General features: G+C 38.6%; 1 protein-coding gene across 1 annotated transcript; it reads right to left on the bottom strand.

The window, feature by feature from the left end:
• Positions 1-973: 973 nt before the first annotated feature.
• NUCB2 (nucleobindin 2) lies at positions 974-22,779 on the bottom strand. Its single transcript, XM_011937433.1, has 8 exons — positions 22,591-22,779; positions 22,316-22,406; positions 21,676-21,734; positions 21,491-21,583; positions 17,660-17,749; positions 2,223-2,393; positions 1,543-1,624; positions 974-1,115 (listed from the first exon to the last, which is right to left on the bottom strand). The coding sequence occupies exons 1-8, from the start codon at positions 22,714-22,716 to the stop codon at positions 1,108-1,110; spliced, it is 720 nt and encodes a 239-aa protein (XP_011792823.1). The 5' UTR covers positions 22,717-22,779; the 3' UTR covers positions 974-1,107.
• Between the last annotated feature and the right edge of the window lie 649 nt (positions 22,780-23,428).

The raw sequence follows: 23,428 nt of genomic DNA, 5'->3' as shown, positions 1-23,428 counted from the left end.
GATTTCTGGTGGTTTCTCTTCAGGGAGAGAGGGGTGAGTGTTTTCTATCTTGGAAGAAGACGGTACACAGAAATTTAGGTAGCCAACAAGGGTGGCTGAGGTTCAAATTGAAAGTTGCCTACAAAACATTCCCTCTTCCCTTCTTCCTTAGTAAAATAATCCAACTTTTAGCTGGTCACATTGCCACATGGACTTCTCAGCCTCCCTAGCAGCTAGGTGTGGCCATCAGTGTGACATAAGTTCAGGTGCGGCTGGTTCTGGAAAATGGCCTCAGGGAAGCTGACTCAAGCAGGGAAAGTCTAGTTTCTTGCCTTCCCCACTGCCTCCAGGAGCAAACTTGAACAGTAAGAGTGAGGTAACCTGAGGATAAAAATCATGCACTGAGGATAGCCGAGAAGAAAGATAGGAACCTGGACACCACCTACTTCTAGACTTCTTTTATGTAAGAAAAAAACTCCTATTTAGTTTAAACCACTGTTATCTTTGGTTTTTCTGTAACAGAACCTAATCTTAAATGATAAAGTATAGAGCAAAATAAAAAAGAATGAAAAATGACCTGAAATGGTAGCAAAAACGATTCAGGTGAAGAATGTCTAGCAGTTGAGGTTGCCAAAAGTAGAAAAAAGTTACCAGGAAACACAGGGAAATACTATGGCCTTTTCAGAATTGTTAATATCAAAGAAATATTTATTGAAAGAAAGAATGATAAGCACCCATAAAAGAATATCTACGTTTATGAGTGAGAGCAATCTAATTTAAAAGCAAGAGGCAGAGTTTTCTCACTTAAATAGCTCCTAATAGTTTCACTAAATTATGGCATAAAGCCACTTAATTAAATCACTAAAGGAGAAGAAAAAAAAAATAGAAGAGACGTGTGAATGTGAGAGCAGAGAGCAGACAGTGAGTTTGTTTTCTTCCTGGTTCTGGTAGACTTCAATCCTTTAATATCTGTGTCCCCAAAAAAGTGTTTTCATTTAAAAAGTATCTTCCTTTATTTCAAATATGCTTTTAAAATATTTATTGAGCAGAGAAAAAGGAAGGGAGCTAAAAAGATGAAATGGATGTTGAGTTAACAGCTTTCTTCCGAGCTCTGGTGGACTTCAGACTTTAAATGTCTGTTGGAAAAAAAAAAAAGTTCTTATTTTAAAAGCATCTTCCTTTATTCTGAATGTTCTTTCATATACAAATATACTTGTTTTAAAAAATATGCTTAGCTAATCACAGATTACAATTTTTAAAAACATGTTCTCTGGTAAGATTAATAAAATTAGAAAGAATTACAAATAATGTTGAAATAAATCATTTTACCATAAATATGGTTATCAAATTATACAAATGATACAGCACTTAAAATTTGCTGCTACATAAAACTTTTGGAGGCATTTTCATTTTTCTGTAATCTAAATTGCTCTAATACTAGAAAAAACACACAAAAAATAACATACCATCTTAATGACTTGAAATTATATTTGTAATAAATGTGGACTTCAATTGATACAATAATTTATTTTCCTAAATAAATAATCAAACAAAATTACATACGTGGCTCAAACTTCAATTCTCCAGCTGGCCCTGATGGAGGAATTCCTTGTTGTAATTTTTTTTGTTCCATCTGCTGTATGACCTGGTGAATGGAAAATGAAAGTTAAAAGTATGACTTGATTTTCTATCATATGTGTGACCTTTGACAAAGCATAACAAAGTAACTGAAAATTGTTTTCTAAAACAAAGATATTCAAACGATAAGATTTAGATTTGACCAGGTGCAGTGGCTCACGCCTATAGTCCCAACAATTTCAGAGGCCAAGGTGGGAGGATCACTTGAGGCCAGGAGTTCGAGACCAGCCTCGGCAACATAGTGAGACCTGGTCTCTACAACATATATTAACATTAGCCAGGAACACTGGCATACACCTGTAGTCCTAGCTAGTGGGGAGGCTGACGTGGGAGGATCACTTAAGCCCAGGAGCTTGAGGCTGCAGTGAGCTATGATCACAGTGCTGTACTCCAGCCTGGGAGACAGGCTGTCTCAAAATAAAATAAAGTAATATAAAATAAAATTTAGATTAATATTCCACAAAACAGTTTTAAAGTATTAAAATTTAAAATACTATAGCAATAGCAGTGTACTATAATACAATGAAATATGTTACAGAAACACAGGCTTTTAACAAAGAACCTAAAATCTTTTTTAATGCCATAATCTTTTGACAAAATGCCACCTGATGATATTCCAGCTTCTGGGCCTCCAGTTGATCATGCTGACGTTGTAGCTCTTCTTTTTGTTTCTGAAGCTCATCTGCCTTCTTCTTAAGTTCATTTTCTTGTAAAGCAATAATATTTTCATATTCTTTTAGTTCTTCCTCTGTGAAGAACTGTTGCTGATCTAATGTCTAAAAGAAAAAAAATGAGGAAAGAATAATCTCAAAACTACAACAATAAAGTCTGATTTAGCTTTACAATTCTATGGTTAGCAAAGTATAAAAGAGTATCTATAGGATTATGCCTTTGGGGTAAGAAGGAAGGGGAAATAAGTAATATATATTTATGTACTCATTTGAACAAAAGGAAAAACAGGAAGGGAAACTCAGAGATTCTCTTCTGGGATTGACGACTAAAGGCAAAGAGTGAGAACTGGATAAAAGAGACAAAGAGAATGTGGGAAGAGAAATAAAATTTATCATTCCCCCCCAATCCTCACTGAAACACCAAATTTTAACAGCTGTCTGCACACAGAAAAGCACAAGAAACAAACATCAGATGAGCACTCACAGTACCTGGTTTCAACTTCATATCACCTACAAAGACATTGAGAAGGGCCAAAGAGACAGTCTTGAATCACCTATGCCACCTCTCCCCCACCCCCTCGCAGCAGACCTGCAGCAGAGAGTCTGTGCCCTCTGGGCAGGGAGCATAGCAACTGGGGGACTTTACATTGAACTTTGTGCTACCCTGTCACAGCAGAGAATAAAGGTGTGCTGGGCTCCACCAGTGTCCATGCATAGGAGCATTTGAACCAGCCCTAGCCAGAGGAGAATCGCCCATGCCAGCAGTGGGTACTGAATTTCCTGGCAAGCCTCACCATGCAGGCTGAAGTGTTCTGGGGCCCTAGGTAAACTTGAAAGGCAGTCTAGGAAAGAAGGACTATAATTCCTAGGCAACTCCTAGTGCTAGGCTGGGCTGAGAGACAGTGAACTAGGGTAGCAGGTAACCAGGGGAGATACCAGCTGGTGAGGCTAAGGGGATGCTTGTGCTACCCCTCCCCCAACCTCAGGCAGTACAGCTTGCGGCTATGAAAGTGATTCCTTTCTTGAGGAAAGGAGAGGAAAAAGTAAAGAGGGCTTTGTTTTACATCTTGGATACCAGCTAAGCCATGGTAGGATAGGGCACCAGGCAGAATTGTGAGGTCCTGATTCCAGGCCCTAACTCCCAGGTGACATTTATAGACATACCCTGGCCCAAAAGGAAAACTGCTGCCTTAAGGGAGCAGTCCTGGCAGGCTTCATCACTTGCTGAGTAAAGAGCCCTTGGGCCCTGAATAACCAGCGGCAAGACCCAGGGAGTATGCTCTGTGTCTTGGACTCTGAGACGTGCTGGCTTTGGGGTGACCCAGCAGATTCCCAGCTGTAGTGGCTATGGTGAGAGACCCCTGTTTGAGGAAAGCAGAGGGAAAGTAAAGGCGATTTTTGTCTTGCACCCTAGGTACCAGTTTGGCCACAATGGGGTAGAGCAACAAGCAGGCTTTTGGGGTCCCCAAGTCCAGGCCTTGGCTCTTGGACAGCATTTCTGGACTCACCTTGGGCCAGAGGGAAGCCCACTTCCCTGAAGGGTAAAGGCCTGGCAGCATTTACTGCAAGGTGACAGAAAAGCCCTCGGGCTTTCAGTAAATATCAGCAGTGGCTGGCAGAACCCCGTGTGGACCAGAGGTGGTGGTGGTAATGGTCACACAGCGTCCTCTGCCTGGAGAAAGAGGAGTGAGGAGCAGGAAGGCTTTTGTACTGTGGTTTGAATGCCAGCTTAGCCACAGTAAAATAGAACATCAGGTAAATTGCCAGGGTTTTTTACTCCATTTCCTGGCTTCCAGACAGCATCTCTGGACACACTCAGGATCTGGGGGAACTTGCCACCATGAAGGAAAGGGCCTTGGTCAAGGCCCAGTGCTATGTTGGCTTCAGGCCTGACCCAGCACAGTTCCATGGTGATGCCCATAAGGGTACTTGCATCACCACACCTCCAGTTCCAGGTGGCTCAGCACACAGAGAGAGACCATTTGTTTGGAAGACAGTAAGGGAAAAGAACAAGAGTCTCTGCCTGGTAATCTAGAGAATTCTTCCGGATCTTATCCAAGACCACCAAGGTGGTACTTTTAAGAGTCTGCAAAAATCACAGAATTACTGGACTTTGGGCCCAAGTCCCGTGGAATACCTGGAAAGCTTTCCGAAGAAGGATATGCACAAACAAGCCCAGAATATGAAGATCACAATAACTATCTAACTCTTCAATGCTCCGACACCAACAAACATCTACACACATCACCACCACCCAGGAAAACATGACCTAACCAAATGAATTAAATAAGGTACCAGGTTCCAATCCTGGAGAACCAGAGATATATGACCTTTCAGATACAGAATTCAAAATAGCTGTATTGAGGAAAGTCAAAGAAATTCAAGATAACACAGAGAAGGAATTCAGAATTCTATCAGATAAATTCAACAAAGAGATCAAAATAATTAGAAAGAATCAAGCAGAAATTCTAGAGCTAAAAAATGGAATGGACATGCTGATGAATGCATCAGAGTCTCTTAATAGCAGAACTGATCAAGCAGAAGAAAGAATTACTGAGCTTGAAGACAGGTTATTTGAAAATACAGAGGACGCAAAGGAAAGAGAATGAAAAACAATGAAAGCATGCTTGCAAGATCTAGAAAATAGCCTCAAAAGGGCAAATATGGGAGTTTTATTGGCCTTAAAGAGGAGACAGAAAAAGAGACAAGGGTAGACAGTTTATTCAAAGGAATACTATCAGAAATATTTCAACATTCAAGTGCAAAAAGGTTATAGAACACCAAGCAGATTTAACTCACGTCAGACTACCTCAAGGCATTTAATGATCAAACTACCAAAGGTCAAGTACAAAGAAAGGATCCTGGCCAGGCGTAGTGGCTCGCACCTGTAATCTTAGCACTTTGGGAGGCAGAGGTGGGCAGATCACTTGAGACCAGGATTTCAAGACCAATCTGGCCAACATGGAAAAACCTCATCTCACCTAAAAACATAAAAATTAGCCAGATGTGGCACACAGCTGTAATTCCAGCTGCTCGGGAGCCTAAACCACAAGAATCACTTGAACCTGAGAGGCAGAAGTTGCAGTGAGCCAAGATCACACCACTGCATTCCAGCCGGGGTAAGAGAACAAGACTCTGTCTCAGGTGGCAGATTTTTCAGTGGAAACCTTACAGGCCAAGAGAGACTGGTATGAAATATTTGCAGCATTGACAGGAAAAAAATTTTTTTTACCCTAGAATAGTATATTCACTGAAAATATCCTTTAAGCATGAAGGAGAAATAAAGACCTTCTCAGATAAACAAAAACTGAGGGACTGCATCAACACCAGACCTGTCCTATAAGAAATGTGAAAGGTAATTCTTCAATCTGAAAGAAAAGGATGTTAATGAGAACAAAAAAATCATCTGAAGGTACAAAACTCACTGGTAACAGTAAGCACACAGAAAAACATAGAATAATATCACACTGTAATTGCTGTATATAAACGTCTCTTGACTTAAGTAGAAAGGCCAAACAAGGAACCAATCAAAAATAACTAAAAATAAATAAAATAATAACTACAACTTTTCAAGACAGGCAATAAAATAAGATATAAAAAGTACGGTCAGGAGCAGTGGCTCAGGCCTGTAATCCCAGCACTTTGGGAGGCCGAGGCAGGCAGATCACTTGAGGTTGGGAGTTCGAGATCAGCCTGACCAACATGGAGAAACCCCATCTCTATTAAAAATACAAAAAATTAGCCGGGCATGGTGGCACATGCCTGTAATCCCAGCTACTCGGGAGGCTGAGGCAGGAGAATCACTTGAACCCAGGAGGCAGAGGTTGTGGTGGGCTGAGATTGTGCCATTACACTCCAGTCTGGGTAACTAGAGCAAAACTCCCTCTCAACAACAACAACAAAAAAAACAAAGTAACAATGAGGCCAGGCGCAGTGGCTTATGCCTGTAATCCCAGCACTTTGGGAGGCTGAGGTGGGCAGATCACCTGAGGTTGGGAGTTTGAGACCAGCCTGACCAACATGGAGAAATCCTGTCTCTACTATAAATACAAAATTAGCTGGGCATGGTGGTATATGCCTGTAATCTCAGCTACTTGGGAGGCTGAGGCATGAGAATCGCTTGAACCCAGGGGACAGAGGTTGTGATGAGCTGAGGTCTCGCCATTGCACTCCAGCCTGGGCAACAAGAGCAAAACTCTGTTTCAAAAAAAAAAAAGTAACAACGAAAAGTTAAAAAGCAGGGGGATGAAGTGAAAGTGTAAAGTATTTATTTTCTTTTTGTATGGTTGTTTATGCAATCAGTGTTGTCATCAATTTAAAATAATGGGTTATAAAATATTATTTGCAGGCCTCATGGTAATCTCAAATCTAAAAACATACAATTGATACACATACAAAAAAAGCAAGAAATTAGAGCATGCCACCAGAGAAAATCAGCTTCACGGAAAGGAAGACAGGAAGGAGGAAAAAGAAGACAGCAAAACAACCAGAAAAATAATGAAATGGCAGGAGTAAGTCCCTACTTACCAGTAATAACAACTTCGAAAGTAAATCAACTAAACTTTTCAATCAAGACATAGAGTGTCTGAATAGATGAAAAAACAAGACCCAATGATCTGTTGCCTAAAAGAAACACACTTCACCTATAAAGACATACAGACTGAAAATAAAGAGATAGAAACAGATATTCCCTGCCAATGGAAACCAAAAAACAGCAGGAGTAGCAGGAGCAGCACTTACATCAGACTAAACAGAGGTCAAGACAAAAACTAAGAAGAGACAAAGAAAATGATAAATGGGTCCATTGAGCAAGAAGATATAATGATTATAAACAGATATGCACCCAACACTAGAACATCCAGATATATTAAGCAAATATTATTAGACCTAAAGACAAAGACAGGCCTCAATGCAATAACAGCTGAAGATTTCAACACCCCACTTTCAGCATCAGATAGAACTCCCAGACAGAAAATCAACAAAGTGACATTGGACATAATCTACACTATAAATGAAATGGATCTAATAGATATTTAACAAACATTTCATCCAACAGCTATAGCATACACATTTTTCTCCTTAGCACATGGATCGTTCTCAAAGATAGACAATATGGGACAGGCACGGTCGCTCACACCTGTAATCCTAGCACTTTGGAAGGCCGAAGTGGGTGGATCACTTGAAGTCAGGAGTTCAAGACCAGCCTGACCAATATGGTAAACTCCATCTCTACTAAAAAGATACAAAAATTAGCCGAGCGTTGTGACACACATCTTTAATCCCAGCTACTCAGGCGGCTGAGACAAGAGACTCGCTTGAACCCAGGAGGTGGAGGTTGCAGTGAGCCAAGATCGCCCCACTGCTCTCTGGCCTGGGCAACAGACTGAGGCTCTGTCTCAAAAATAAATAAATAAATAGACAAATAGACAATATGCTAGGTCACAAAACAAGTCTTAAAACAGTCTGCTGAGCATGGTGGCTCATGCCAGTAATCCCAGCACTTTGGGAAGCCAAGGTGGGCGGATCACTTGAGGTTGGGAGTTCACGACTAGGCTGGCCAACATGGTGAAACCCCATTCCTACTAAAAATACAAAAATTAGCTGGGTGTGGTGGCATGCGCCTGTAATTCCAGCTACTTGGGAGGCTGACGCACAAGAATTGCTTGAACCTGGAAGGTGAAGGTTGCAGTGAGCTGACATAGTGCCACTGCACTCTAGCCTGGGCAACAGAACAAGACTTTGTCTCAAAAAAAAAAAAATTCATAAAATAGAAATAATATTAAGCATCTTCTCTGACCACAATGGAATAAAACTACAAATCGATAATAAGAGGAATTTTGGAAACTATACAAACACATGGAAATGAAACAGTATGCTCCCGAATAACCAGTAGGTCAATGAAAAAATTAAGGAGGAAATTGAAACATTTCTTGAAACAAATGATAATGGAAACAACATACCAAAGGCAGTACTAAGAGGGAAATTTATAGTTATAACTGTCTGTATCAAAAAAAGAAGAAAAATCTCAAATAAATAACCTAATAGTGCATCTTAACTAGAAAAGCAAGAGCAAACTAAATCCAAAATTAGAAGAAACAAAAAAATAAAGATCAGAGCAGAAATAAATGAATATGAAATGAATAAAACAATATAAAAGATCAATGAAACAAAAAGTTGGTTTTCTGAAGTTAAACAAAATTGACAAACTTTTAGCCATACTAAGAGACAAAGAGAGAAAACCCAAATAAAGGAAATCAGAGATGAAAAAGGAGACATTACAACTGGTACTGCAGAAATTCAATGGATCATTAATGGCTACTATGAGCAACTATATGCCAATAAATTGGAAAATCTACAAGAAATGGACAAATTCCTAGACACATACAAACTACCAAGATTGAACTCGGAAGAAATCCAAAACTTGAATAGACCAATAACAAGTAATGAGATCAAGGCCATAATAAAAAGTCTCCCAGCAAAAAAATGCCCAGGATCCAATGGCTTCACTACTGAATTCTACCAAACCTTTAAAGAAAAACTAATGCAAACCCTACTCAAACTATTCCAAAAACTAAAGGAGGAAGGAATACTTCCAAACTCATTTGACAAGGCTCGTACTACCCTGATATCAAAACCAGACAAAGTCACATCAAAAAAGGAAAAGTACAAGCCAATAGCTCTGCTGGATATTAATGCAAAAATACTCAACAAAATAATAGCAAACTGAGTTCAACAATACATTAAAAAGATCATACATCATGGCCAACTGGGATTTATCCCTGTGATGCAAGGATGGGTCAACATACACAAATCAATATTATATATCATATCAACAGAATGAAGAACAAAAATCATATGATCGTTTCAATTGACGCTGAAAAAGCATTTGAAAAAATTCAACATCCCTTCATGATAAAAACCCTCAAAAAATGGGTATAGAACGAACATACCTTGATATAATAAAAGGCATATACGACAGACCCACAGCTAATATCATACTGAATGAGAAAAACTGAAAGTCTTTCCTCTTAGATCGGGAACACAACAAGGATGTCCACCATCACCACTGTTATTCAATGTAGTACTGGAAGTCCTAGCTAGATCAATCAGACAAGAAAAAGATATAAAGGGCATCCAAACTGGAATGGAAGAAGTCAAACTATCCTTGTTTGCAGATGGTATGATCTTGTATTTGGGAAAAACCTAAAGACTCCACATACAAAAAAACTATTAGAACTGATAAATTTAGTAAATTTGCAGATACAAAATCAACATACAAAAATCAGCAGCATTTCTATATGCCAACAATAAAGCAATCTGAAAAAAGAAATTTAAAAATTAATCCCATTTACAATAGCCACAAATAAAATTAAATACATAGGAATTAACCAAAGAAGTTAAAATCTCTATAATGAAAACTATAAAACACAGATGAAAGAAACTGAAGAGGATATGAAAAAATGGAAAGATATTCCATGTTCACAGATTGAAATAAACTATGTTGTGAAAATCTCCATACTACCCAAAGCAATCTACAAATTCAATGCAGTTCATATCAAAATATCCAATGACATTTTTCACAGAAATAGATAAAACAATCCTAAAATTTATGTGAAACTACAAAAGACCTAGACTAACCAAAGCAAAAAGAACAAAACTGAAGGAATCACATCATCGACTTCAAATTATCCTACAGAACTATAGTCACCAAAACACAATCGTACTGGCATAAAAACAGACATACAGGCCCAATGGAACAGAATAGAGAACCCAGAAACAAACCCACATACCTTATATACCTACTGTAAACTCGTTTTTGAAAAGGGTGCCAAGAACATACATTGGAGAAAATACAATCTCTTCAATAAATGGTGCTGGAAAACTGAACATCCATAGGCAGAAGAATGAAATTTGATACCTATATCTTGCCTTATACAAAAATCAAATCCAAATGGATTAAAGACTTAACTCTAAGACCTCAAACTATCAAACTACTACAAGAAAAAATTGAAGAAACTCTCCAGAACATTGATCTGGACAAAACATTCTTGAGTAATACCCATAAGCACAGACAACCAAAGCAAAAATAGACAAATTAGATCACATCAAGTAAAAAAGCTTCTGCAGAGCAAAGCAAAAAATCAACAAAGTGAAGGGATAACCCACAGAATGAGGGAAAATATTTGCAAACTATGCATCTGATAAGGGATTAATAACTAGAACATATAAGGGGTTCAAACAACTCTATAGGAAATTATCTAATAATCTGACAAAAATGGGCAAAAGATTTGAGTAGACATATCTCAAAAGAAGACATTAAATGGCAAACAGGCATATGAAAAAGTGCTCAGCATCACTGACCATCAGAGAAACACAAATCAAAACTACAATGAGATACCATCTCACCCCAGTTAAAATGGCTTTTATCCAAAAGACAGGCAATAACAAATGCTGGCAAGGATGTGGAAAAAAGGGAACCCTTGTACACTGTTGGTAGGAATGTAAATTAATACAACCACTATGGAGAACAGTGTGGAAGTTCCTCAAAAAATTAAAAATAGAGCTAACATATGACCCAGCAATCTTAATGCAATCTTAACCCAAAATAAAGAAAATTGGTATATCAAAGAGATATCTGTGTTTCCATGTTTGTTGCAGTACTGTTCACAATGGCTTAGATTTGGAAGCAAGCTAAGCATCCATCAACAGATAAATGGATGAAGAAAACGTGGTACTTATATACAATGGAGTATTATTTCAGCCATAAAAAAAGAATGAGATTGTCATTTGCAACACCATGGATGGAACTGGAGGTCATTACATTAAGTGAAATAAGCCAGGCACAGAAAGACAAAGATCACATGTTCCTACTTATCTGTGGGATCTAAAAATCAAAATAATTGAACTCGTGGAGACAGAGAATAGAAGGATGGTTACCAGAGGCTGGGAAAGGTGTGGAGTTGGGGAGTGGTAGCGACAGTTAATGGGTACCAAAAACAAATAGAATGAATAAAACCCAGTGTTTCATAGTACAACAGGGGGACTACAGTCAATAATAATTTATTGGACATTTGAAAATAACTAAAAGAGTATAATTGGATTGCTTGTAACACAAAGGATAAATACTTGAGGGGATGGATACCCAATTTTCCATTATGTAATTATTACACATCGCATGCCTCTACCAAAGTATCTAAGTAACCCGTAAATATATACACATACTATGTATGCACACACAATAAATTTTAATTATTAAAAAAAAAGAAAAAACTTGTCTGAATACACCTTTTCTGTATAGATTCAATTTTTGGAAACGTTTTAATGTTTCACATACTCAAGATAAGAAAATTAAAATCAACAAGACAGGAAAATCCTAAAACTTGAATAGAAAAACAGAAGTAAATAAATAGTACTTTTATTTTAAATGAATAAAATAACCCACGGAACAGAGAGGAAAAAAATGAACTAACCCAAGTAATTTTTGATCATAGTATTTGTACAATATGCCTTCAAGTTAAAAATAACGACAAAATCTTTTTTTTTTTTGAGACAGTCTTGCTCTGTCATCCAGGCTGGAGTGCTGGGGTGCAATCTCGGCTCACTGCAACCTCCGTCTCCCAGGTTCAAGTGATTCTCCTGCCTCAGCCTTCTGAGCAGCTGGGATTACAGGAATGTACCACCACTCCCCCTGCTAATTTTTGTATTTTTAATAGAGACAGGGTTTCATCATGTTGGCCAGGTGTCAAACTCCTTATATCAGGTTATCCGCCCACCTTGGCCTCACAAAGTGCTGAGATGTTACAGACATGAGCTACTGCACTGGCCCCGACAACAACAAAATCTAAACAAAATTTAAAGTCTTATTTAACAGAGGCATGGATTAGTATTTTGAAACTTCTTGTACATTCTAGGATTGAGTGAATAAATGAAATATTTTTAAGGAAAAGGGAGTTAGGTTTTGCATGAAATATGGCAACAGATAGAATGCTAAGTTGAAATCAAAGTTGTTGCACGTATGTTCATTGCAGCACTCTTTACAACAGCAAAGACATAGAATCAACCTAAATGCCCAACCTAAATGAGTAGATAAAGAAATGTGGTACATATACACCATGGAATACTATGGAGCCATAAAAAAGAATGAGATCACATCCCCTGTAGGAACATGGATGAACCTGGAGGCCGGTATCTTTAGCAAACTAATGCAGAAACAGAAAACCAAATACTGCATGTTCTCACTTATAAGTGGGAGCTAAATGATGATAAACACATGGACACATAGAGAGGAACAACACACACTGGGGCCTATGGGAAGATGGAGGGCAGGAGGAGGAGGAGGATCAGGAAAAATAACTAATGGGTATGAGGGCTTAATACCTGGGTAATAAAATAATCTGTAAAACAAAACCCCATGACACGAGTTTATATATATAAACTATATAATAAACCTGCACACGTACTCCTGAACTTTAAAAAATTAAAATGAAAAAAAAAGAAGTCAGAGGTGTTGGATTGCAATTGGAGATATCAGTGTAAATTCATGAGTTTTAATATATATTGATAGATATGTAGAAATGAATATTATATAGGTGTGTATATGTATGTGTGCATGTATGTGTGTACATATACACATCTATATTATATACATACTCTTTTAATTCCCCAGCTCTGTCATCTGACAAGACCTTGTAAGCGATGACACTTCAGTAGCAAGGAGCACATCCAGGGCCCAGATCTTGGTCTGCAGTATCGATCTCCACTAAAAGGAACCAGGGCTCCTCAGAAAAAATGGGTGATTCTGGGTTGGGTCAGGGAAAGGATAAGGTAAGTCTTGAACATCCTGATATACTACAAGTAAGAAAGTCCCCAAAGAATGATTTGGACATGTCAGAAGGACACAAAAGCCAGTCTGAAGAAACTCTCACTGGCCGAGTCTGGGACAATTTGAGTATGGAAACAATGATGATAAAGATTAGAGCTTAATGAATAAAAGAAACCACAAGTCTACACCAATATAAATAGAAGGTCAAGGGGAAGGAATAGCTTTTCATTACAGTAGAAAGCCAACTAACAAATGTAGAAGGGATGATCAGGTTAGAAAATCTCCATTTGTCTACCATCACAGTAATAATTCTAGCTAGAATCATCAATGGACATCATAATACATTCACATGTTCTCAAAGTATTTTTTTTAATTTTTTTATTTTTAGAGACTGGGTCTCACTACATTGCCCAGACTGGTCTCAAACTCCTGGGCTCAAGCTGTCCTCCTGCCTCCTAAGTAGCTGGGCCTACAGATGGGCACCACCATGCTCAGCTCTGATATGTTTAAAGAGTGCACATATATATATATATATATTTTTTTTTTTTTTGAGGCGGAGTCTCGCTCTGTCGCCCGGGCTGGAGTACTGTGGCCGGATCTCAGCTCACTGCAAGCTCCGCCTGCCGGGTTCATGCCACTCTCCTGCCTCAGCCTCCCAAGTAGCTGGGACTACAGGCGCCTGCTACCTCGCCCGGCTAGTTTTTTGTATTTTTAGTAGAGACAGGGTTTCACCGTGTTAGCCAGGATGGTCTCGATCTCCTGACCTCATGATCCGCCCGTCTCGGCCTCCCAAGGTGCTGGGATTACAGGCTTGAGCCACCGCGCCCGGCCAGAGCGCACATATTTTTAATGGTGGATTTATAAATTGGTGTAAGTCTTTCAAAAAGCAATTTTGCAGAAGAATTCGCCCTTCTCTATCCCTCTACTTATATCAGTGTAGACTCGTGTCTTCTTGTTTTATTCAATAAGTTCTAATCCTTATCATCATTATTTCCATGTTCAAATTGTCCCAGATTTGGCCAGTGGGAGTTTCTTCAAACTGGCTTTTGTGTCTTTGAGAAATGTCTGTATCATTCTTTAGCGACTTCCTTGCTTTCAGTATATCAGGATGTTCAAGCCTTAAAAACAGCCTTAGAAATATTCCCTGGGTCCTGGTAATGCTACACTGAGAATCTACCCTATAAAACAACACTAATCACATAAAAAGTTTTATACAAAAATGTATTTGTAGCAGCATTTTCTTTTTAAAATAGCATTAAAAAATGAAATAATCTAAATGTCTAACCCTGAAAAAATGTTTATATACCTCCATAGCTTTTAAAACAAGGTTTACAAATATTACGTGAAAATACTTTTGATATGATGTTGAATGAATTTTTTTTTTTTTTTAAAGCTGACTTCTGTCTGGGCACAGTACTCACATCTGTAATCCCAGTACTTTGGGAGGCCAAGGCGGGCAGATTGCTTGAGCTCAGGAGTTCAAGACCAGCCTGGGCAACATGGCAAGATCCTGCCTCTATTAAAAATACAAAAAAAAAAAAAAAAAGATCCAGGCATGGTGGTGCATGCCTGTGGTCTCAGCTACTCAGGAGGCTGAGGTGGGAGGATCACTTGAGCGGGGGTGGGTTGAAGGGGGTGGGGGCAGAGGTTGCAGTGAGCTGAGATCACACCACTGTACTCCAGCCTGGGTGACAGAGCGAGACCCTGTCTTTACTTTTCCTAAAATTATTAAAAAAATAAAAATAAAAAAAAAAGGCTGACTTCTTTCCAGGCACAGTGGTTCACACATTTTGGGGAGGCTGAGGCAGGAGGATTCCTTGAGCTCAGGAGTTCGGGACCAGCCTGTGCAATATAGTGAGACCCAGTCTGTATTTATAAAATAAAAAAACAAAAACTGACTTCTGATTCTCTCACTATGGTGGGCTAGACAAGATACTTTTTAAAATACGAAAGGTAAAACTTTACGTCAAAAAATCTGGTAGACACCACCTTAACAAAATGATCAAAGCTACCATTATCAGTTATGGGGATTCTCAACATGTGCTTTCTAATAGGATACACTGAGCATCTCTTCTGTGGTAATCAAGGGACACTGTACAACATAGTAGTCTGTCCTCTGGAAAAACTGTTTCAGATTGAAGGAGACTAAAAAGACATTACAACTGAATTCAATGTATCATCTTGGATTTTCTTTTGTTATAAAGGATATTGTTGGGAAAATTGACAAAATCTCACTAAGTCTAGAGATTGGAGAAAAGTACCATGTGTGTAGTATTGATAATTTTATTGTAATTATATAAGGTAAATCCTTGTTTGCAAGAAATAAACACTCAAGTATTTTAGGTTAAAGTGGCATGATGTGTAATTTACTCTCGAGCAATTCAAAACTATGTATGTACATATATACATATGTTTATATATATACATACATATATAAACGTACATACATTACAACATAATTATATGTTATACATACACACACACAGAGATTAAAAATAGAGAAGAGGGAAAAGAGAGAAAGATAAAGCAAACATAGTTAAATCTGGCTGAAATGTATTCAGGGATTTCCTGTCTATTCCTGCAACTCTTGTAAATCTGAAATTATGTCAAAATGTTAAGTATGTAATTATCTATTGATCTTCTAGTCTACACCAGACACACTAAAGGGAATGTATATACAAATAATTTTAGCATTCTTCTTCTTCACGGAAGTCTAGAAACATTTCAAACGTTAGACAAAAAAAAATACAAAAAGAAGCTGACTTTTCTGATGTCAAACTAAAAGGGCCAACTGTCCCAATTTGTCCAAAAATGTCTGGTTTTAGCAATGAAAAGTTCCACATCCTTGGAAATTCCTTAGTCTTGGGTAAACGAGAACAGCTATTCACCCTTTCTCAAACAATTTTCTGGACAATTAAAATTTTAATTTAAATAGTAATCTTTTCAGTTTTTTTTTTTTTTTTTTTTTTTGTTGAGACGGAGTCTCGCTCTGTCGCCCAGGCTGGAGCGCAGTGGCCCGATCTCAGCTCACTGCAAGCTCCGCCTCCCGGGTTTACGCCATTCTCCTGCCTCTGTCTCCCGAGTAGCTGGGACTACAGGCGCCCGCCACCTCGCCCGGCTAGTTTTTTGTATTTTTTTTTTTTAGTAGAGACGGGGTTTCACCATGTTAGCCAGGATGGTCTCGATCTCCTGACCTCGTGATCCGCCCGTCTCGGCCTCCCAAAGTGCTGGGATTACAGGCTTGAGCCACCGCGCCCGGCCCTTTTCAGTTTTTATGTAGAAAAAGACTATGTTCTTTCTTCCATCCATTTTGGTTGGTGCCTCTCAACTATTCTTTTCAAGTTGTCTGTGCATTCATTTAAACACAGTTGACTGTGTTACAAGTTGATATACTTTTCTGGAGCAATCTGCCAAGATACACTGAGAAATTTAAAAAACTGTTCATAAATCTTAAGAATAGTTCTATTCCTGGGAGTTAATCCCAGGGAAATCATTATAGATTGCCCAAAAATGTGCAGAGAAATGGATAGTCATCATAGTGTCATTACAGTAAAATACTGGAATTTACCCAAAATGTCTAAATCTGGAGAAATGGATATATAAATTATGCTACAGCGATATAACTGCATGTTAGGTAGCCATTTTAAAAATCATGTTTTTGAAGAATGATATTAAAAAGTTTGCAAAATATTGTTAAATTTTTAAAAAGTATTTCATCAACATACAAAGTCATTTATACAGCATGAAGCCATTTTAAAAAATACATAAATATTACCAGCCTGGTGCAGTGACTCACACCTGTAATCCCAGCACTTTGGGAGGCTGAGGCGGGTGAATCATGAGGTCAGGAGTTCAAGATCAGCCTGGCCAAGATGGTGAAACCCCGTCTCTACTAAAAATACGAAAATCAGCCAGGCATGGTGGCAGGCACCTGTAATCCCAGTTACTTGGGAGGCTGAGGCAAAGAACTGCTTGAACCCGGGAGGCGGAGGTTGCAGTGAGCCGAAGTAGTGCCACTGCACTCCAGCCTAGATGACAGAGCAAGACTCTGTCTCAAAAAAATAAATAAATAAATAAATATGAATATATGTATATGTGTGAATTTAAAATGAGACAATACCTTATTTACATACTGTATGCTATATGTGAATATACTATATATACAAACTGCATACTATTCCAAATTAACATAATACAATGCATAACTTGAGAATCTACCTCTGAGCAGTAAAATTATAGGTGAATTCTAATTTATTCTTTCAATGTGTCTATATTTCTAATTTTCAATAACGAATCCTATTTTATACTTTGAAAAAAAGTATAATTTTTAAAAGACTTCTAATTTTATGCAGTGTGATTATAAACAAGAAATAAATTGCTACAAGCTTTCCAAGAAATCAAGTTCATTATTTTATAGTGACATTTATACAAAAAACCCAAGATAGTAAGACTATACATGCAAACATAATGGGGAATAAAAGTTAAAAGTACAATAGACTGACGTAGAAGTTGTTGAACCATACATCTCATATAGAGTAGGTTCTATTACCTCCCAGCTATCTGGCTCCAAGAATTCTTTTTTTTCTGTGGCTTTCAAAAACTCCTCCAGAGTCACCAATCTGTCTTTGTTAGTATCAACCTGATTAAAAGAAAATGTATACATAATACAAAGTAAATCATTCTCATATTATTTAGACACTATCAACTGTCTTGTAATAGATGCCACTACACAAACATACAGAAATTAGGACTCACCTAACATCCACAGAAACTGGAGGAAAAAAAATAACAGAGCACTCAACATTATACTAGAATTACAAAATAAATATCTTTCTCTTCTATATAATTCAAATTGGAAAATATGAGATATCTATATACCTAATGCCCCCAAAACCACTAAGTTTCAGTCAGCTGATCTGAGTGGTTAAGTGACTGGTATCATCTTCCTACTTTACCATAAGATGTATAATCCCTCTTGAAGCCAAGTTCTTCAGTAAGAAAAAGAACCATTCCAGAAAGAGGACGGTTTTAGCCAAGAGTAAAGGAGGTTAAACTAAAATGTTCCCAACACTTTTTCTTAAAAAAACACAATTACTTAAATCAAAACTAAAGCTGACAACCTCTCCAAATCCTCTTGCATAGCTGTTACAGCCTGTGGCAAATTTCCTTACAAAGGTGTACTGTATAATGGTCAAAGAAATTCACTTGACAGTTGGGATGTCAGCAGTCAACAGACATCCCAATTTAGCATTTACAGCTCAAAAATTCAGAAGAAAGTTACTGAAGCAAAATAGTGGGATTCAGTTACCCTGCATATGATGCCTATATCAGAGTTTTTGGCTTAGAGGGAGGAGAGGCAGAGCAAGAACTGCAGAGAAAGGCAAATATTTAAATGAGGGTAGCCATTAGATGGACCATGGACATCTGAGCACAGACTCAGTGGAAGTAAGACCTTGTGATGATTTAAAAAGGAGTATTCCGGGGGCCGGGCGCGGTGGCTCAAGCCTGTAATCCCAGCACTTTGGGAGGCCGAGACGGGCGGATCACGAGGTCAGGAGATCGAGACCATCCTGGCTAACACGGTGAAACCCCGTCTCTACTAAAATATACAAAAAACTAGCCGGGCGAGGTGGCGGGCGCCTGTAGTCCCAGCTACTTGGGAGGCTGAGGCAGGAGAATGGCGTGAACCCGGGAGGCGGAGCTTGCAGTGAGCTGAGATCCGGCCACTGCACTCCAGCCTGGGCGACAGAGCGAGACTCCGTCTCAAAAAAAATAAAAATAAAAAAAATAAAAAGGAGTATTCCAGAAAAAAGAAATATTAAGTCCAAATGCTCTAAAATGGGAACAAGCTTGATGAGAGGTAAACATCAGAAGGCCAGTGTGGCCAGAGGAGAGAGAGTCACAGAGAGCAAGGCAAGGATGAAGTCACGAATCTTTGGGAAATAGGAGGGATTTGGGATCGTATTACAAGGGAAATTGCAAGCCATTTAAGTATTTCTATGCAAGAGAGCACATGACCTCATTTATGCTTTTAAGAGCTTACTCTGCCTACTTATGAAGAAGTGTCTGCAGTGGGGTAAGGAACAGAAGCAGAGATGCCAGTTAGGAGACTTGCTTGGATTTGATTGGTATTAAATAGTAGTGGAAGGGGGGGGAAGTGGTCAAATTCTGGATCTGTTTGAAAGATAGATCAAATAGAACGTATAGAGGAAATGCAGGATATGAGGAAAGAAGTTAAGGATGACTTAGCCTGAGCAACTAGATGAATTATGATTAATTTGTTGAAATGAAAAAGGCTGAAGAAGGAACAGATCTGGGTTTGAAGAAGATGTGAGTTAAACACAAGGAGAACTGTCAAGCAGATACAACCCTGGAACTCAGAGAAAGGAGACAGCTGAAGATAAAAATACTGAACTCACCAGCATACATGCAAATATAGAGCATATATAGAGACATGGGACTCCACACTACCACCTAAGGAGAGAATGAAGCTAGAAAGAAGAACACAGCCAAGGGATGGGCCCAGGGCAATGCAACATGCAGAACTTGGAAACACGAAGAAAAGCCAGCAAAGAAGAGAGAGTGGGGTATGAAGAAATTGAGGAGATGTGGTTTCCCAAAAGTAAGTGAAGAAACCATTTCAAGAAAGAGGGAGGCATCAACTGTATCAAATGTTGCCAAGGGGTCAAGTAAGATGAGGCCACTGGACTTGACAAGATAGAGGTCATCCAATGGGAGGATTTTTAAATGGAATGATTGAGGCTACAGCACAGATCAAGACGAAAAGGAAAGGTGAAGAATTAACAGGAAGAGGAAGAATAGACAACTCTTTGAAGAGAAACAGAGAAATGAGGCAGTAACCAGAGGTTGTTTTTTGTTTTTGTTTTTCAGTACTGAAAAAAGGGTTTGGTGTGGTGTGGTGTGGTGTGGTTTGGTTTGGTTTGGTTTTGAGACGAAGTCTTGCTGTGTCACCCAGGCTAGAGTACAGTGGTGTAATCTTGGCTCACCACAAACTCTGCCTGCTGGGTCCAAGCAATTCTCATGCTTCAGCCTCCCAAGTAGCGGGGATTATAGGTATACAGCACCACACCCGGCTAATCTTTGTATTTTTAGTAGACACAGGGTTTCACCATGTTTGCCAGGCTGGTCTCGAGCTTCTAGACCTCAAGTGATCCACTTGCCATGGCCTCCCAAAGTGTTGGGATTACAGGCATGAGCTATCATGCCCAGCTCCCAAAAAAAGGTTTTATACCTGATATGCAGTAACATCTTTATCTTTTAGAATATTTTAAAGTAGTTACAAATTATTTTATTCATACTAAAGGCATCTAGTATAATAATCTGGATCAAAAATGCAAACTTCAGCCTGGACAACATAGCAAGACCTTGTGTCTCCAAAAATTAAAAAGTTAGCTGGCAGCCTGGGCAACATGGCAAAAGACATACCGTCTCTTAAAAAAAAAAAAAAAAAAAAAAAATTTTGGCCTGGTGTAGGGGCTCATGCCTGTAATCCCAGCCAGCACTTTGGGAGGGCAAGGTGGGTGGATCACTTGAGGTCAGGAGTTCAAGACCAGCCTGGCAAACATGGTGAAACCCCATCTCTACTAAAAATACAAAAATCAGCCAGGTGTGGTAGTCATGACTGCAATCCCAGCTACTCAGGAGGCTGAGGCAGGAGAATCACTTGAACCCGGGAGGCGGAGGTTGCAGTGAGCCAAGATAGCACCACTGCACTCCAGCCTAGGTGAAAGAGTGAGACTGTGTCTCAAAAACAAACAAAAAAGGTTGGTGGCTCACACCTGTAATCCCATCTATAATCCCAGCATTTTGGGAGGCCAAGGTGGATGGATCACCTGAGGTCAGAAGTTCAAGACCAGCCTGGCCAACATGGGGAAATCCTGTCTCTACTAAAAATAAAAATAAAAAACAGGTGTGGTGGTGGGTGCCTGTAATCCCTTCTACTCAGGAAGCTGAGGCAGGAGAATCACTTGAATCTGGGAGGTGGAGGTTGCAGTGAGCCGAGATCATGCCACTGCACTCCAATGTGGGTGACAGAGTGAGACTCCATCTCAAAAAAAAAAAAAAAATTAGCTAGGCATGGTGGCTCCAGCTGGTGGTCCCTCCTCAGTCTCAGGAGGCTGAGACAGTAGGATTCAGTAGGACTGCTTCAGCCCAGGAGGTTGAGGCTGCAGTGAGCCATGATTTGCACCACTGCACTCCAGCCTGGGCAACAGAGCAAGACTCTGTCAAAACAAAACAAAACAAAAACACACAAACTCCATTTAAATATAAATTCTGTATATTTTCCATCTTAAAGTAAGATTTATTGCAAGAATTAAATAATATATAGAAATAATATATTATCTTAAACTTTACATACCTCATTCATTACATGTTCCCTCATTCTAAGCCTTTCTTCTTCCATTTCTACCATATCATCCTCTTCATTTTTAGGGTCATATACTTTCTCCAACTAAAAAGAAAAATTTTAAATGAACATGAAAGAAAGTAACAAGAAAAAAAGAAAGAGAACAAGAACATTGAATACTTAATAAACTCATTTACCTCTTTAGTAAATAGGGCTTCTAATTCTTGTTCATCCAGGAATCCATCACTATTAACATCTAAAGTTTAAAAGTTACAAATGCAAAAATAGATTTTAATACCTTAGAAAATAATTAAAATACAATGATTTATAAAAGGTCTATAAAAGTACTGATGTGAAGCATCAATAGAATGCAGAAAAGCATTTCTTCTTTTTCATGAAGATTTAGATCAGCTCAACTGATAAATATGCTATATTTGTAACTCATAATCATTTGTGAGGAAAGCATATCTTGACCATTTTTTTCCAAAAATATAAAGTAAAGCAATATTCTGAGAGTAGAAGTAAAATGTAATATTATAGTATAAAGCCTATCAGATATAACCTAGCTAGTCACAGTATACAGTTTTCAGTTTACAGAGAACTTTGCAATAATTCATATGACTCAACAGTAAAAGCCAGTATAAAGACACAGCTACTGATCTAAAATTTTATACTGCAGGTGAGCAATAAAGACTATCATATTACCCTAGAAGAACTCTAACCATTTACTCTCACTAGATAACTCAATAGCAGACCTTGGCAGAAATCAATTAAGAGGAAAGCAAATATTTTTTCAAACAGCAGATATAAATATTAATATTTGTATCAAATTGTTACCATGTAATTTGAAAAATGTCTTGGGGTCAAAGTCATTAGGATCCAATCCATCAGTCTCTTCCCATACCTCTTTTAGTTGATCTTTGCTTCCCTGTGAACCAATTTAAAAAAAAATTGCTCAAAACAAAATATAATCTATCTGTACAGACTCAAAATATAAATTTGAGGAACTCTGCATAACAATCAAGATTTCAGTACTAATAACACGATAAAATTCCGCTGATACAAAGAAGTATCTTTATCTAAAAATGGTTTCATAAAGTCACAGTCCTTACTGGATGATTAACTTTAGGGTGATTTTCATGCTTTTTCTTCATTTCTTCAAATTTAGACTCTTCTTCTTTTCTCTTTTCTTCATTCAATGTTTTTAAATATTCTCTCCTTTCATGTTCCTTCATCATTTCATATTTTTTAAATTCTTCATGTCGAGTCTTGTCATAGTGTTCCAGATCACTTGTTGCCTGAAATGCAATAAAGCATTTAAGTTAAATAAAAACATGCATTTGAAAAATGTAAATAAAGCCATTCTTGAATATAGCATACTCTTGAACAGAAGTGGTACAGGAAAGCAAAAACATACTGGACTCCTCTTTTTTAATTCTACCATTTAATTTTAGTCAAGTTTTTTCTTTTTCTTTTTTTTTTTTTGAGACAGAGTTTCACCCGTCACCAAGGCTGAAGTGCAGTGGCATGATTTCAGCTCACTGCCACCTCCGCCTCCTGGTTCAAGTGATTATCCTACCTCAGCCTCCTGAGGCCTCTTGAGTAGCTGGGATTACACGCACTTGCCACCACCCCAGGCTAATTTTTGTATTTTAAGTAGAGACAGGGTTTCACCATGTTGGCCAGGCTGGTCTTGAAATGCTGACCTTGGGTGATCCGCCCGCCACGGCCTCCCAAAGCGCTGGGATTACAGGCGTGAGCCACCCCGCCCGGCAATTTTCGTCATTATTATTACCAGAGATGTAGGTATTCAAATAAACTAAAAGTTCAAAGCTAGCCCCAACTTTAAGAAACTCCTCGGCCGGGCACGGTGGCTCAAGCCTGTAATCCCAGCACTTTGGGAGGCCGAGACGGGCGGATCACGAGGTCAGGAGATCGAGACCATCCTGG

Source organism: Colobus angolensis, unplaced genomic scaffold (assembly GCF_000951035.1).
Source record: "Colobus angolensis palliatus isolate OR3802 unplaced genomic scaffold, Cang.pa_1.0 Scaffold164, whole genome shotgun sequence".
Classification (NCBI taxonomy): Eukaryota; Metazoa; Chordata; class Mammalia; order Primates; family Cercopithecidae; genus Colobus; species Colobus angolensis.
The sequence above is the reverse complement of the archived record's forward strand: the minus strand, read 5'-3'. Positions and strand labels throughout refer to the sequence as shown.

Coding starts and splice junctions, on each gene's coding strand:
- NUCB2 (XM_011937433.1), bottom strand. CDS start 22,716: ATGATGAAGGAACATGAAAGGAGAGAATATTTAAAAACATTGAATGAA. Junction 21,735..22,315: donor GACATTTTTCAAATTACATG/GTAACAATTTGA, acceptor TTTAAACTTTAG/ATGTTAATAGTGATGGATTC. Junction 21,584..21,675: donor AAGCCCTATTTACTAAAGAG/GTAAATGAGTTT, acceptor TTTTCTTTTTAG/TTGGAGAAAGTATATGACCC.